The following is a 15,549-nucleotide window of genomic DNA, read 5'->3' on the forward strand; positions in this document are numbered from 1 at the left end:
TAAGACACTATGTAGTCGGGGGCGGGTTGTAGATCATGAACACGAATCACTGGAGTAGTTGTACTATTAATGTGTTCTGTACAGTATAGTTAGTGCACCAATGAGGACAGCGCCACCATCTGCACGAGGCAGTAGTGAATGTATAGGTCATGAGTAACGCGGTTCTACACCCACCCACCCTACGGCTTCCTCTTCAATGTGAAACCCCGCGGTATATGAATTGATATGGGTAGATTTCTGTACAAGCAGAGCCACTTATCTGGCACAGAACGTTTACATATCGGAGATCAGCGGTGAGAGCTCTGTTCTAAGGACCACGTGGGCGGCTCTTAAAAGAGCCTTTGTGGTTAAATGTGGGATAAGCGGTGCTCACTTGCTCTTGGCGCTTTTGCTGCTCTCGGTCTTCTTGGGCAGCAGAACGGCCTGGATGTTGGGCAGGACGCCTCCCTGAGCGATGGTCACACCACCCAGCAGCTTGTTGAGCTCCTCGTCATTGCGCACGGCCAGCTGCAGGTGACGGGGGATGATTCGGGTCTTCTTGTTGTCCCGGGCGGCATTTCCGGCCAGTTCCAGGATCTCAGCGGTCAGATATTCCAGCACAGCGGCCATGTAAACCGGAGCGCCGGCACCCACCCTCTGAGCGTAGTTGCCCTTGCGGAGAAGTCTGTGCACACGACCGACAGGAAACTGAAGTCCTGCCCGGGATGAGCGGGTCTTGGCTTTAGCCCGCACTTTGCCTCCTTGCTTTCCTCTTCCAGACATGTCTATTATCTGATCAGATCTAACGGCTGCGCTCCCACCGTCACTTCTTATACCCGGATGGAGCAGAGAGCTTCTTCTCTGATTGGCCGCATCTAAAACTGATATTCAACGCCAGACGCTGTAGCCAATGAGGAAGTAGAATATTTCTATAGACTCGCAGATAACACCACGCCCCCTCCTCTGTCTCTACCAATAGGAACATCTCCCGCCTGAACTCGAATGGAGCAGGAATAAAGCAGCAGCGGCGGATTCTTCTCATTAGGCGCCAAGTAATGTGCCCCGTCCCCGCAGGAAGGACCCAAAGGCTCTTCTAAGAGCCCCCCACCAAGTCTACAACAGAGCTGCCGCCTCCATCTTGTGCTTATTCGTGCGCATGTCCTTATTCCCGCTGGTCTCCCATGTCTGGAAGAGTCGTTCAGTCCGTGCAGCCGCTCCTTCGTGCTGCAGGATATGGGGGGACATTCCCGGGTGTGATAGCGCAGAGCTGCTGCTGCTGCATTAGGGGCTTATCTGCGGGCTGCACGGGCTGATTCTTCTCTATCCAACGATACCGTGAAACGCACAATTCAAACGTCCGCTGCCAATCTCCAGTATAAAGGTGGTGACGTACAAACATGTAACACGTCTTTATTGCATCCGTATCGTTCCCGAATTACCGGCATTATGTCCCTGTTCCCTCATATTACAGGCATTATGTCCCTGTTCCCTCATCTTACCGGCATTATGTCCCTGTTCCATCATATTACCGGCTTTATGTCCCTGTTCCTTCATATTACCGGCATCATGTCCTTGTTCCTTCCTATTACCGGCATTATGTCCCTGTTCCTTCATATTACCGGCATTATGTCCCTGTTCCTTCATATTACAGGCATTATGTCCCTGTTCCTTCATATTACAGACATTATTTCCCTGTTCCTTCATATTACAGGCATTATGTCCCTGTTCCTTCATATTACCGGCATTATGTCCCTGTTCCTTCATATTACCGGCATTATGTCCCTGTTCCTTCATATTACCGGCATTATGTCCCTGTTCCTTCATATTACCGGCATTATGTCCCTGTTCCTTCATATTACCAGCATTATGTCCCTGTTCCTTCATATTACCGGCATCATGTCCTTGTTCCTTCCTATTACCGGAATTACGTCCCTGTTCCTTCATATTACAGCCATTATGTCCCTGTTCCATCATATTACCGGCTTTATGTCCCTGTTCCTTCATATTACCGGCATCATGTCCTTGTTCCTTCCTATTACCGGCATTACGTATCTGTTCCTTCATATTACAGGCATTATGTCCCTGTTCCTTCATATTACCGGCATTATGTCCCTGTTCCTTCATATTACCAGCATTATGTCCCTGTTCCTTCATATTACCGGCATCATGTCCTTGTTCCTTCCTATTACCGGAATTACGTCCCTGTTCCTTCATATTACAGCCATTATGTCCCTGTTCCTTCATATTACCGGCATTGTGTCCCTGTTCCTTCATATTACCAGCATTATGTCCCTGTTCCTTCATATTACCGGAGTTATGTTCTTGTTTGTAGCCTCAAACTCTGGTTGACTGGTTATTGTAATACAAGTGGAGCAGACTCTGGTGTCTCCTCTGTGCCGGGTATTGTAATACAAGTGGAGCAGACTCTGGTGTCTCCTCTGTGCCGGGTATTGTAATACAGGCGGAGCAGACTGGTGTCTCGTCTGTGCCGGGTATTGTAATACAAGTGGAGCAGACTCTGGTGTCTCCTCTGTGCCGGGTATTGTAATACAAGTGGAGCAGACTCTGGTGTCTCCTCTGTGCCGGGTATTGTAATACAAGTGGAGCAGACTCTGGTGTCTCCTCTGTGCCGGGTATTGTAATACAAGTGGAGCAGACTCTGGTGTCTCCTCTGTGCCGGGTATTGTAATACAAGCGGAGCAGACTCTGGTGTCTCCTCTGTGCCGGGTATTGTAATACAAGTGGAGCAGACTCTGGTGTCTCCTCTGTGCCGGGTATTGTAATACAAGTGGAGCAGACTCTGGTGTCTCCTCTGAGCCGGGTATTGTAATACAAGTGGAGCAGACTCTGGTGTCTCCTCTGAGCCGGGTATTGTAATACAAGTGGAGCAGACTCTGGTGTCTTCTCTGTGCCGGGTATTGTAATACAGGCGGAGCAGACTCTGGTGTCTCGTCTGTGCGGGGTATTGTAATACAAGTGGAGCAGACTCTGGTGTCTCCTCTGTGCCGGGTATTGTAATACAAGTGGAGCAGACTCTGGTGTCTCCTCTGTGCCGGGTATTGTAATACAAGTGGAGCAGACTCTGGTGTCTCCTCTGTGCCGGGTATTGTAATACAAGTGGAGCAGACTCTGGTGTCTCCTCTGTGCCGGGTATTGTAATACAAGTGGAGCAGACTCTGGTGTCTCCTCTGTGCCGGGTATTGTAATACAAGTGGAGCAGACTCTGGTGTCTCCTCTGTGCCGGGTATTGTAATACAAGTGGAGCAGACTCTGGTGTCTCCTCTGTGCCGGGTATTGTAATACAAGCGGAGCAGACTCTGGTGTCTCCTCTGTGCCGGGTATTGTAATACAAGTGGAGCAGACTCTGGTGTCTCCTCTGTGCAGAGTGGAGCAGACTCTGTTGTCACACGACCTATTTTCAGACGTAATTCAGGCGTATTACGCCTCGATATAAGCCTGAAAAGACGTCTCCATTACGTCTGCAAACATCTGCTCGTTGCTTGCAATGAGTTTTACGATATTCTGTTCAGACAAGCTGTAATTTTACACGTCGCTGTAAAAAAACGGCACGTAAAAATACGCCCGCGACAAACAAGTGCAGGACACTTCTTGGGACGTTTTTGGAGTCATTATTCATTGACTCCAATGAAGAACAGCTCCAATTACGTCTATAAAGGACGGCGCGAAAAACGCAAGTACTTGCAATTACGTCTGAAATTCAGGAGCTGTTTTCGCCTGAAAACAGCTCCGTAATTTCAGACGTATTTTGCGTGTGAACATATCCTTATTGTTACACATGATTAGCAGACTGTGGTGTCTCGTCTGTGCTGGTTTGTTGTAGAAGAGTAGCAGCAGACTCTTTGGCGTAACTACAGCAGCTGCTACGGGGCCCGCGGCTTGTGGGGGCCAGTGCCGCCAGCTGACACGCTCCCCCCATATGCTCGGTGGCGCCGCTAGCAGCCATTATGGCTAGTACAGCGGTAGTGCTGCTACTATGGGGCCCACGCCTCCGAGCCTCTAACAAGTATGGGCAGGGCAACACAGGCCCTCTCATGCCCGTAGGCGTCGCTACCACCAGAGGGGGCCCCGGTGCTAGCGACAGCCAAATACATGCATTAGCACTGAATGGCCGGGCATGTTTTGTGCCTGACCATTCAGCGCCTTACAATGACGCTGATTGGCTAGCGGTGCTTTGACGTCATCGCGCCGCTTCCGTGCTTGAAAGGTGCTGATTGACGGGGCAAGTCATTCTGCCCCGCCAATCAGCGTCATTGAACGACGCGTCGTTCAGCTCCTGCAGACCCGCTCAGAAGAGAGCATGTCTGCATTGTCAGCGGACAGGGTGGGAACGGGGTCATGTGAGCATGTAAAGTTTTTTTCTCATAAAACTGTGAGTGGCATTATCTATAGTGGGGGCTCTATCTACAGGGGGGTCGTCTATATGTGGGCCACTATATACAGGGGGTCTATATGTGGGGATGTGGGCACGATCTACAGGGGTGGTCTATATGTGGGGATGTGGTGCACTATATACAGGGGAGGGTCTATATGTGGGGATGTGGGCACGATCTACAGGGGTGGTCTATATGTGGGGATGTGGTGCACTATATACAGGGGAGGGTCTATATGTGGGGATGTGGTGCACTATATACAGGGGAGGGTCTATATGTGGGGATGTGGGCCACTATATACAGTGAAGGAAATAAGTATTTGATCCCTTGCTGATTTTGTAAGTTTGCCCACTGTCAAAGTCATGAACAGTCTAGAATTATTAGGCTAGGTTAATTTTACCAGTGAGAGATAGATAATATTAAAAAAAAACAGAAAATCACATGTTTCCCCCTCCATGCTTGACAGTGGGGACGGTGTTCTTTGGGTCATAGGCAGCATTTCTCTTCCTCCAAACACGGCGAGTTGAGTTAATGCCAAAGAGCTCAATTTTAGTCTCATCTGACCACAGCACCTTCTCCCAATCACTCTCAGAATCATCCAGATGTTCATATGCAAACTTCAGACGGGCCTGTACATGTGCCTTCTTGAGCAGGGGGACCTTGCGGGCACTGCAGGATTTTAATCCATTACGGTGTAATGTGTTACCAATGGTTTTCTTGGTGACTGTGGTCCCAGCTGCCTTGAGATCATTAACAAGTTCCCCCCGTGTAGTTTTCGGCTGAGCTCTCACCTTCCTCAGGATCAAGGATACCCCACGAGGTGAGATTTTGCATGGAGCCCCAGATCGATGTCGATTGACAGTCATTTTGTATGTCTTCCATTTTCTTACTATTGCACCAACAGTTGTCTCCTTCTCACCCAGCGTCTTACTTATGGTTTTGTAGCCCATTCCAGCCTTGTGCAGGTCTATGATCTTGTCCCTGACATCCTTAGAAAGCTCTTTGGTCTTGCCCATGTTGTAGAGGTTAGAGTCAGACTGATTAATTGAGTCTGTGGACAGGAGTCTTTTATACAGGTGACCATGTAAGAGCTGTCTATAATGCAGGCACCAAGTTGATTTGGAGCAGTAACTGGTCTGGAGGAGGCTGAACTCTTAATGGTTGGTAGGGGGTCACATACTTATTTCTCTGTGCACAATGCAAATAAATATATATCATTTTGACAATGTGATTTTCAGTTTTTTTTTATATAATCTATCTCTCACTGGTAAAATTAACCTAGCCTAAAAATTCTAGACTGTTCATGACTTTGACAGTGGGCAAACTTACAAAATCAGCAAGGGATCAAATACTTATTTCCTTCACTGTACAGGGGGGTCTATATGTGGGGATGTGGGCCATTATATACAGGGGGGTCTATATGTGGGGATGTGGGCCATTATATACAGGGGGGTCTATATGTGGAGATGTGGGCCACTATATACAGGGGGGTCTATATTTGGGCCACTGTCTACTGAGCTTGGTTCTAGTGCTGTATATATGTACTGAGCTTGGGTGTGGTACTGTATATATGTCAGAGATTGGTTCTAGTGATATTTTATGTACTGAGCTTTGTTCTGGTGCTGTATATATGTCAGAGCTTGGTTCTATTGCTGTATATATGTACTGAGCTTGGGTGTGGTACTGTATATATGTACTGAGCTTGGGTGTGGTACTGTATATATGTACTGAGCTTGGTTCTATTGCTGTATATATGTACTGAGCTTGGGTGTGGTACTGTATATATGTACTGAGCTTGGTTCTATTGCTGTATATATGTACTGAGCTTGGGTGTGGTACTGTATATATGTACTGAGCTTGGTTCTATTGCTGTATATATGTACTGAGCTTGGTTCTGGTGCTGTATATATGTACTGAGCTTGGTTCTATTGCTGTATATATGTACTGAGCTTGGGTGTGGTACTGTATATATGTACTGAGCTTGGTTCTATTGCTGTATATATATGTACTGAGCTTGGGTGTGGTACTGTATATATGTCAGAGCTTGGTTCTATTGCTGTATATATGTACTGAGCTTGGGTGTGGTACTGTATATATGTCAGAGCTTGGTTCTATTGCTGTATATATGTCAGAGCTTGGTTCTGGAGCTGTAATTATATAGGATATATTTATAACAAAATTGCAGGGCAGATGGAATTTTTCTCAATTCATTGTATATTTCATGGGAACCTGTCTGGTAGTTTTAACCCCTTGAACCGTCACCATGCGGTAATACATGATCTGACAGTATTCCGCTGTATGTTTTTTTCAGATGCAGCAAAATCCTTAAAATCCACTTTTAAAACGACGCACACTATATGCTAATTACTCATTAGAGGGTCATGGGGCGGTGCCGATATCCTCACGAGTCACATAGTCCTGCCTCCAAACCCACCTTTCCATGTTTGAGTGACATCTCCCTGGCTGATACAACTTTCTCGGATGTGCCATTGCCTTCTGGCACTATACACAAGGGGGAGAGCTGTGTTGCACTATACACAAAGGGGGGATGTGTGGCACTATACACATGGGGGAGAGCTGTGTTGCACTATACACAAAGGGGGGCTGTGTGGCACTATACACAAAGGGGGGCTGTGTGGCACTATACACATGGGGGAACTGTATGCCACTATTTACAAGGGAGAGGGCTGTGGCACAATCTACAGGTGTCTGTGTGTGGCACTATCTACTAAGGGAAAGCTGTGCTGCACTTTCTACTAAGGGGGGCTGTGTGGCACTCTATACAGTGGGGGGTTTATGGCATTCTACAAGGGGGAGGTGGGGGTGCTATCTACAAATAGGGTGACACTGTCTACAGGGGGGCTGTATGGCACATTCTACGGGGGGCACTATTTATAAGGGTGGGGGCTGCTTGTGGCACCCGAGGGGGGGGGCGGCCAAGAGTTTGCTATGGGGCCCAGTCTTTCCTAGTTACGCCCCTGAGCAGACTTTAGTGTCTCGTCTATCTATATAATGCAAGTGGAACAGCCTCTATAGATGATGCGCTGCAGGAAAAAACTTTCAAAATATAATGTAGAGTGCCACGGTGTGGTCACCGCGGGGAACTGTTTACTTTCATGGATGAAGTAATAGCGCCATTATGTGGTCATCGCTGGTATTACTGACTATATTTTACGACCTTATTACTTATGGAAGGCTGCATTGGCTATACGGCGCAGCAGCGCCATCGTGGGGTCAATTCTGGGAAATGCTCACTAAATTCAATGTAATTCAGACAGCCTTAGGGTATGTTCACACGACCTATTTACGGACGTAATTCGGGCGTTTTTGCCCCGAATTACGTCTGAAAATAGCGCCTCAATAGCGCTGACAAACATCTGCCCATTGAAAGCAATGGGCAGAAGTTTGTCTGTTCACACGAGGCGTATATTTACGCGCCGCTGTCAAATGACGGCGCGTAAATAGACGCCCGCGTAGAAGAAGTGACCTGTCACTTCTTTGGCCGTAATTGGAGCCGTTACTCATTGACTCCAATGAATAGCAGCGCTAATTACGGCCGTAATTGACGCGGCGTTCAAGCGCCTGCACATGCCGTTACGGCTGAAATTACGGGGATGTTTTCAGGCTGAAACATCCCCGTAATTTCAGCCGTTACGGACCCCCGCCGTGTGAACATACCCTTAGTGATACGCTAAGCAGCAGCGCCATCGTGTGGTCAATGCTGAGAAATCTCACTAAATTAAATGTAATGCAGGCAGACTAGTAATACACTGTGCAGCATCGCCATCTTGTGGTCGATGCTGGGAAATGCGCACTATATTCAATGTAATTCATGCAGCCTGAGGGTATGTTCACACGGCCAAATTTCAGACGTATACGAGCCGTATTATGCCTCGTTTTACGTCTGAAAATACGGCTCCAATACGTCTGCAAACATCTGCCCATTCATTTGAATGGGTTTGCCGACGTACAGTGCAGACGACCTGTTATTTACGCGTCGTCGTTTGACAGATGTCAAACGACGACGCGTAAAAATACAGCCTCGTCAAAAGAAGTGCAGGACACTTCTTTCAGACGTTTTTGGAGCTGTTTTCTCATAGACTCCAATGAAAACAGCTCCAAAAACGGACGTAAAAAACGCCGCGAAAACGGCGCGAAAAACGCCGCGAAAAATGTGAGTTGGTAAAAAAACGTCTGAAAAGCAGGGTCTGTTTTCCCTTGAAAACAGCTCTGGATTTTCAGACGTTTTTGTTGACTACGTGTGAACATACCCTTAGGGTATGTGCACACACACTAATTACGTCCGTAATTGACGGACGTATTTCGGCCGCAAGTACCGGACCGAACACAGTGCAGGGAGCCGGGCTCCTAGCATCATACTTATGTACGATGCTAGGAGTCCCTGCCTCGCTGCAGGACAACTGTCCCGTACTGTAATCATGTTTTCAGTACGGGACAGTAGTTCCACGGGGAGGCAGGGACTCCTAGAGTCGTACATAAGTATGATGCTAGGAGCCCGGCTCCCTGCACTGTGTTCGGTCCGGGACTTGCGGCCGAAATACGTCCGTCAAATACCCTTAGGGTATGTTCACACGGCGGGGGTCCGTAACGGCTGAAATTACAGGGATGTTTCAGCCTGAAAACATCCCCGTAATTTCAGCCGTACCGGCATGTGCAGGCGCTTGAACGCCGCGTCAATTACGGCCGTAATTAGCGCTGCTATTCATTGGAGTCAATGAATAGCGGCTCCAATTACGGCCAAAGAAGTGACAGGTCACTTCTTTGACGCGGGCGTCTATTTACGCGCCGTCATTTGACCCTCACACAGTATTATGCCCCTATAGCTGCCCCTCACACAGTATTATGCTCATATTGCTGACCCTCACACAGTATTATGCCCATATAGCTGCCCCTCACACAGTATTATGCCCCTATAGCTGCCCCTCACACAGTGCTATGCGCCTATAGCAGCCCCTCACACAGTATTATGCTCCTATAGCTGCCCCTCACACAGTATTATGCCCCTATAGCGGCCCCTCACACAGTATTATGCCCCTATAGCGGCCCCTCACACAGTATTGTCCCTATAGCTGCCCCTCACACAGTATTATGCCCCTATAGCTGCCCCTCACACAGTATTATGCCCCTATAGCTGCCCCTCACACAGTATTATGCCCCTATAGCTGCCCCTCACACAGTATTATGCCCCTATAGCTGCCCCTCACACAGTATTATGCCCCTATAGCTGCCCCTCACACAGTATTATGCCCCTCACACAGTATTATGCCCCTATAGCTGCCCCTCACACAGTATTATGCCCATATAGCTGCCCCTCACACAGTATTATGCCCCTTTAGCTGCCCCTCACACAGTATTATGCCCCTCACACAGTATTATGCCCCTATAGCTGCCCCTCACACAGTATTATGCCCCTATAGCTGCCCCTCACACAGTATTATGCCCCTTTAGCTGCCCCTCACACAGTATTATGCCCCTCACACAGTATTATGCCCCTATATACCTGCCCCTCACACAGTATTATGCCCCTATAGCTGCCCCTCACACAGTATTATGCCCCTATAGCGACCCCTCACACAGTATTATGCCCCTATAGCTGCCCCTCACACAGTATTATGCCCCTTTAGCTTCCCCGCACACAGTATTATGCCCCTCACACAGTATTATGCCCCTATAGCTGCCCCTCACACAGTATTATGCCCCTATAGCTGCCCCTCACACAGTATCATGCCCCTATAGCTGCCCCTCACACAGTAGCATGCCCCTATAGCTGCCCCTCACACAATATTATGCCCCTTTAGCTGCCCCTCACACAGTATTATGTCCCTATAGCTGCCCCTCACACAGTATTATGCCCCTATAGCTGCCCCTCACACAGTATTATGCCCCTATAGCTGCCCCTCACACAGTATTATGCCCCTATAGCTGCCCCTCACACAGTATTATGCCCTATAGCTGCCCTCACACAGTATTATGCCCCTATAGCTGCCCTCACACAGTATTATGCCCCTATAGCTGCCCTCACACAGTATTATGCCCCTATAGCTGCCCCTCACACAGTAATATGCCCCTATAGCTGCCCCTCACACAGTATTATGCCCCTATAGCTGCCCCTTACACAGTATTATGCCCCTATAGCTGCCCCTCACACAGTATTATGCCCCTATAGCTGCCCCTCACACAGTATTATGCCCCTATAGCTGCCCCTCACACAGTATTATGCCCCTATAGCTGCCCCTCACACAGTATGATGCCCCTATAGCTGCCCCTCACACAGTATTATGCCCCTATAGCTGCCCCTCACACAATATTATGCCCCTATAGCTGCCCCTCACACATTATGCCCCTTTAGCTGCCCCTCACACAGTATTATACCCCTCACACAGTATTATGCCCCTATAGCTGCCCCTCACACAGTATTATGCCCCTATAGCTGCCCCTCACACAGTATTATGCACCTATAGCAGCCCCTCACAGTATTATGCCCCTATAGCTGCCCCTCACACAGTATTATGCCCCTATAGCTGCCCCTCACACAGTATTATGCCCCTATAGCTGCCCCTCACACAGTATTATGCCCCTATAGCGGCCCCTCACACAGTATTATGCCCCTATAGCTACCCCTCACACAGTAATATGCCCCTATAGCGGCCCCTCACACAGTGTAATATATCTATATTTTCTTCCAGTATCACGGCCTTCAGCTCCCCCATTTTGCTTGCTAGACTTCTGCCATTTGTGAACATTCACTTTAACTTGCCTTTCAGTTTTTCACTTTTATTATCAGAAATGTGATTATTGGACATTATTTGGGCATTTTTATTTTCACTGCTGTTTTGTGACAAAAGGACCTCCTTATCCAGTTGTCTAGTCCTCTCCCCACCGTCTGTTTCTCCCCCCACCAATATAGTCTGACCCCCCTCTAACCTGACTACCCCTTTATTTCCTACATTGACCTCCCTCCTCAGCCATAGTTTATATACTCCGCCACCCCAGCTAGAAGTGTCTCCCCCAGCACAGCGGACCAGTTGTAGAGAACAAGCCCAAAGCTCCTGAACCTGGAAAAATACAGAATTCTTTATTGTTGTGTAATACATGAGGTCCGGCTCTTACATAAGGTACAAGGTTGGTGGGTTCCTGTGTAATGAAAGACATCCCGCATACACAATCAGAACCCCAAAGAGTCCGCGCATGCATGCACAGACAGGACCCCAAAGAGCCCGCGCATGTGAACACAGGACCCTGAAGTGCCCCCGCACGCACACGACCCTGAAGTGCCCCCGCACGCACACGACCCTGAAGTGCCCCCGCATGCACACACAGGACCCTGAAGTGCCCCCGCACGCACATAGACTGCTCCTTATAGTTCCCCCCTCTACGACACAAGCTGTTCCCCATGGTTTAGACCCCAGACCAGACACTCCACCACAGAACCTAGACCAGACCCCCTCCCATAACAGACCCCAGAACACCCCTCAACAAAGACCAAACTCTCTTTACCACTATCAACACAGACTCCCCCTTAAGACTGACCCCGCTCAGTACAGACCCCAGGCCGGCTATTCACAGCGTCTCCCCTGCTCGCTCTGGAAGATTGATTGCGCTCATGTTGGAGAACAGACACAAGACACGGACCTGGGAACGTCCCACCCTCCATATATGGCGTCTCCATGACTACAACCAAACGACAGAAAAGAAGCGTGCGGGGGCGTGGCCTGTACTGTGAGCGACTTCCGGGTGAGAGGGTAAGAGGAGGCGGGGCAGTGAGGAGACATTGCTGTGACTGTATCATAGGCTGTTATTAAGGTCTGCGGCTCCATGACGGCTTGTGCATACATTCTATTAGATCTAGTGGCATTTTTCTTGTTCTGTTCTGTATTTTGGAGCAGCATGTTTGTATGTCCTTATTAGTATGTATATCATATAGAAGTATATAGCAGATATATAGAGATGCTGCCCTATAGCATGTACATACCAGGTATCATATACCCCCCACAGCTCCCCATAACTGTAATAGCTGTGTTGCCCCCATAACTGTAATAGCTGCGGTGTCGCCATAACTGTAATAGCTGTGGTGTCCCCATAACTGTAATAGCTGTGGTGCCCCCATAACTGTAATAGCTGCGGTGCCCCCATAACTGTAATAGCTGCGGTGCCCCCATAACTGTAATAGCTGCGGTGTCGCCATAACTGTAATAGCTGCGGTGCCCCCATAACTGTAATAGCTGCGGTGTCCCCATAACTGTAATAGCTGCGGTGTCCCTATAACTTTAATAGCTGCGGTGTCCCCATAACTGTAATAGCTGCGGTGCCCCCATAACTGTAATAGCTGCGGTGTCCCCATAACTGTAATAGCTGTGGTGCCCGCATAACTGTAATAGCTGTGGTATCCCCATAACTATAATAGCTGTGGTGTCCCCATAACTGTAATAGCTGTGGTGTCCCCATAACTGTAATAGCTGTGGTGCCCGCATAACTGTAATAGCTGTGGTGTCCCCATAACTGTAATAGCTGCGGTGCCCTCATAACTGTAATAGCTGTGGTGCCCTCATAACTGTAATAGCTGTGGTGCCCGCATAACTGTAATAGCTGTGGTGCCCCCATAACTATAATAGCTGCGGTGCCCCCAAAACTGTAATAGCTGCGGTGCCCCCATAACTGTAATAGCTGCGGTGCCCCCAAAACTGTAATAGCTGCGGTGCCCCCATAACTGTAATAGCTGTGGTGTCCCCATAACTGTAATAGCTGTGGTGCCCCCATAACTATAATAGCTGCGGTGCCCCCATAACTGTAATAGCTGCGGTGCCCCATAACTGTAATAGCTGCGGTGCCCCCATAACTATAATAGCTGCGGTGCCCCATAACTATAATATCTGCGGTGCCCGCATAACTGTAATAGCTGTGGTATCCCCATAACTATAATAGCTGTGGTGTCCCCATAACTGTAATAGCTGTGGTGTCCCCATAACTGTAATAGCTGTGGTGTCCCCATAACTGTAATAGCTGTGGTGCCCGCATAACTGTAATAGCTGTGGTGCCCCCATAACTGTAATAGCTGCGGTGCCCCCATAACTGTAATAGCTGCGGTGCCCCATAACTGTAATAGCTGCGGTGCCCCCATAACTATAATAGCTGCGGTGCCCCATAACTATAATATCTGCGGTGCCCGCATAACTGTAATAGCTGTGGTATCCCCATAACTATAATAGCTGTGGTGTCCCCATAACTGTAATAGCTGTGGTGTCCCCATAACTGTAATAGCTGTGGTGCCCGCATAACTGTAATAGCTGTGGTGTCCCCATAACTGTAATAGCTGCGGTGCCCTCATAACTGTAATAGCTGCGGTGCCCTCATAACTGTAATAGCTGTGGTGCCCTCATAACTGCAATAGCTGTGGTGCCCGCATAACTGTAATAGCTGTGGTGCCCCCATAACTATAATAGCTGCGGTGCCCCCAAAACTGTAATAGCTGCGGTGCCCCCATAACTGTAATAGCTGCGGTGCCCCCAAAACTGTAATAGCTGCGGGGCCCCCATAACTATAATAGTTGCGGTGCCCTCATAACTGTAATAGCTGTGGTGCCCCCATAACTATAATAGCTGCGGTGCCCCCATAACTGTAATAGCTGCGGTGCCCCATAACTGTAATAGCTGCGGTGCCCCCATAACTATAATAGCTGCGGTGCCCCATAACTATAATATCTGCGGTGCCCGCATAACTGTAATAGCTGTGGTGTCCCCATAACTATAATAGCTGCGGTGCCCCCAAAACTGTAATAGCTGCGGTGCACCCACATCTAATAGCTGCGGTGCCCCCATAACCGAAATAGCTGTGGTGCCCCCATAACCAAAATAGCTGTGGTGCCCCCATAACTGTAAAAGTGACAGTGTCCCCATAATAGTGACACACAGTGCCTACTTGAAAGTGACAACAACAGTTCTCCCATAACAGTAACAACAACCTGCCAAAGTGTCCCCATAACAGTGATAGTCATAGTGTCCCAGTAACATTCCCAATGCCCCCATTACAGTCACATTCAAAGTATATGCATAATAATAACAGCCACATCACCGTCGTGACAGTAATAGCCATGGTACAGCCACAGAGCCCCCATAACAATGACAGTAATAGCCATGGTACAGCCACAGAGCCCCCATAACAATGACAGTAATAGCCATGGTACAGCCACAGAGCCCCCATAACAATGACAGTAATAGCCATGGTACAGCCACAGAACCCCCATAACAATGACAGTAATAGCCATGGTACAGCCACAGAGCCCCCATAACAATGACAGTAATAGCCATGGTACAGCCACAGAGCCCCCATAACAATGACAGTAATAGCCATGGTACAGCCACAGAGCCCCCATAACAATGACCGTAATAGCCATGGTGCAGCCAAAGAGAACCCATAACAATGACAGTAATAGCCATGGTACAGCCACAGAGCCCCCATAACAATGACAGTAATAGCCATGGTACAGCCACAGAGCCCCCATAACAATGACCGTAATAGCCATGGTGCAGCCACAGAGAACCCATAACAATGACAGTAATAGCCATGGTACAGCCACAGAGCCCCCATAACGATGACAGTAATAGCCATGGTACAGCCACAGAGCCCCCATAACAATGACAGTAATAGCCATGGTACAGACACAGAGCCCCCATAACAATGACAGTAATAGCCATGGTACAGCCACAGAGCCCCCATAACAATGACAGTAATAGCCATGGTACAGCCACAGAGCCCCCATAACAATGACAGTAATAGCCACGGTACAGCCACAGAGCCCCCATAAAAATGACAGTAATAGCCACGGTACAGCCACAGAGCCCCCATAACAATGACAGTAATAGCCACGGTACAGCCACAGAGCCCCCATAACAATGACAGTAATAGCCACGGTGCAGCCACAGAGCCCCCATAACAATGACAGTAATAGCCATGGTGCAGCCACAGAGCCCCCATAACAATGACAGTAATAGCCATGGTGCAGCCACAGAGCCCCCATAACAATGACAGTAATAGCCATGGTGCAGCCACAGAGCCCCCATAACAATGACAGTAATAGCCATGGTGCAGCCACAGAGCCCCCATAACAATGACAGTAATAGCCATGGTACAGCCACAGAGCCCCCATAACAATGACAGTAAT

General features: G+C 48.7%; 1 protein-coding gene across 1 annotated transcript; it reads right to left on the bottom strand.

The window, feature by feature from the left end:
• Positions 1-369: 369 nt before the first annotated feature.
• LOC142710257 (histone H2A type 1-like) lies at positions 370-762 on the bottom strand. Its single transcript, XM_075848528.1, has one exon. It carries the CDS (start codon positions 760-762, stop codon positions 370-372), a length of 393 nt encoding a protein of 130 aa, XP_075704643.1.
• Positions 763-15,549: the final 14,787 nt, after the last annotated feature.

This window comes from Rhinoderma darwinii, unplaced genomic scaffold, assembly GCF_050947455.1.
Source record: "Rhinoderma darwinii isolate aRhiDar2 unplaced genomic scaffold, aRhiDar2.hap1 Scaffold_423, whole genome shotgun sequence".
Taxonomy (NCBI): Eukaryota; Metazoa; Chordata; class Amphibia; order Anura; family Rhinodermatidae; genus Rhinoderma; species Rhinoderma darwinii.

Excerpts from the sequence above, each read along its gene's own strand:
- LOC142710257 (XM_075848528.1), bottom strand. The coding sequence starts at position 762 with ATGTCTGGAAGAGGAAAGCAAGGAGGCAAAGTGCGGGCTAAAGCCAAG.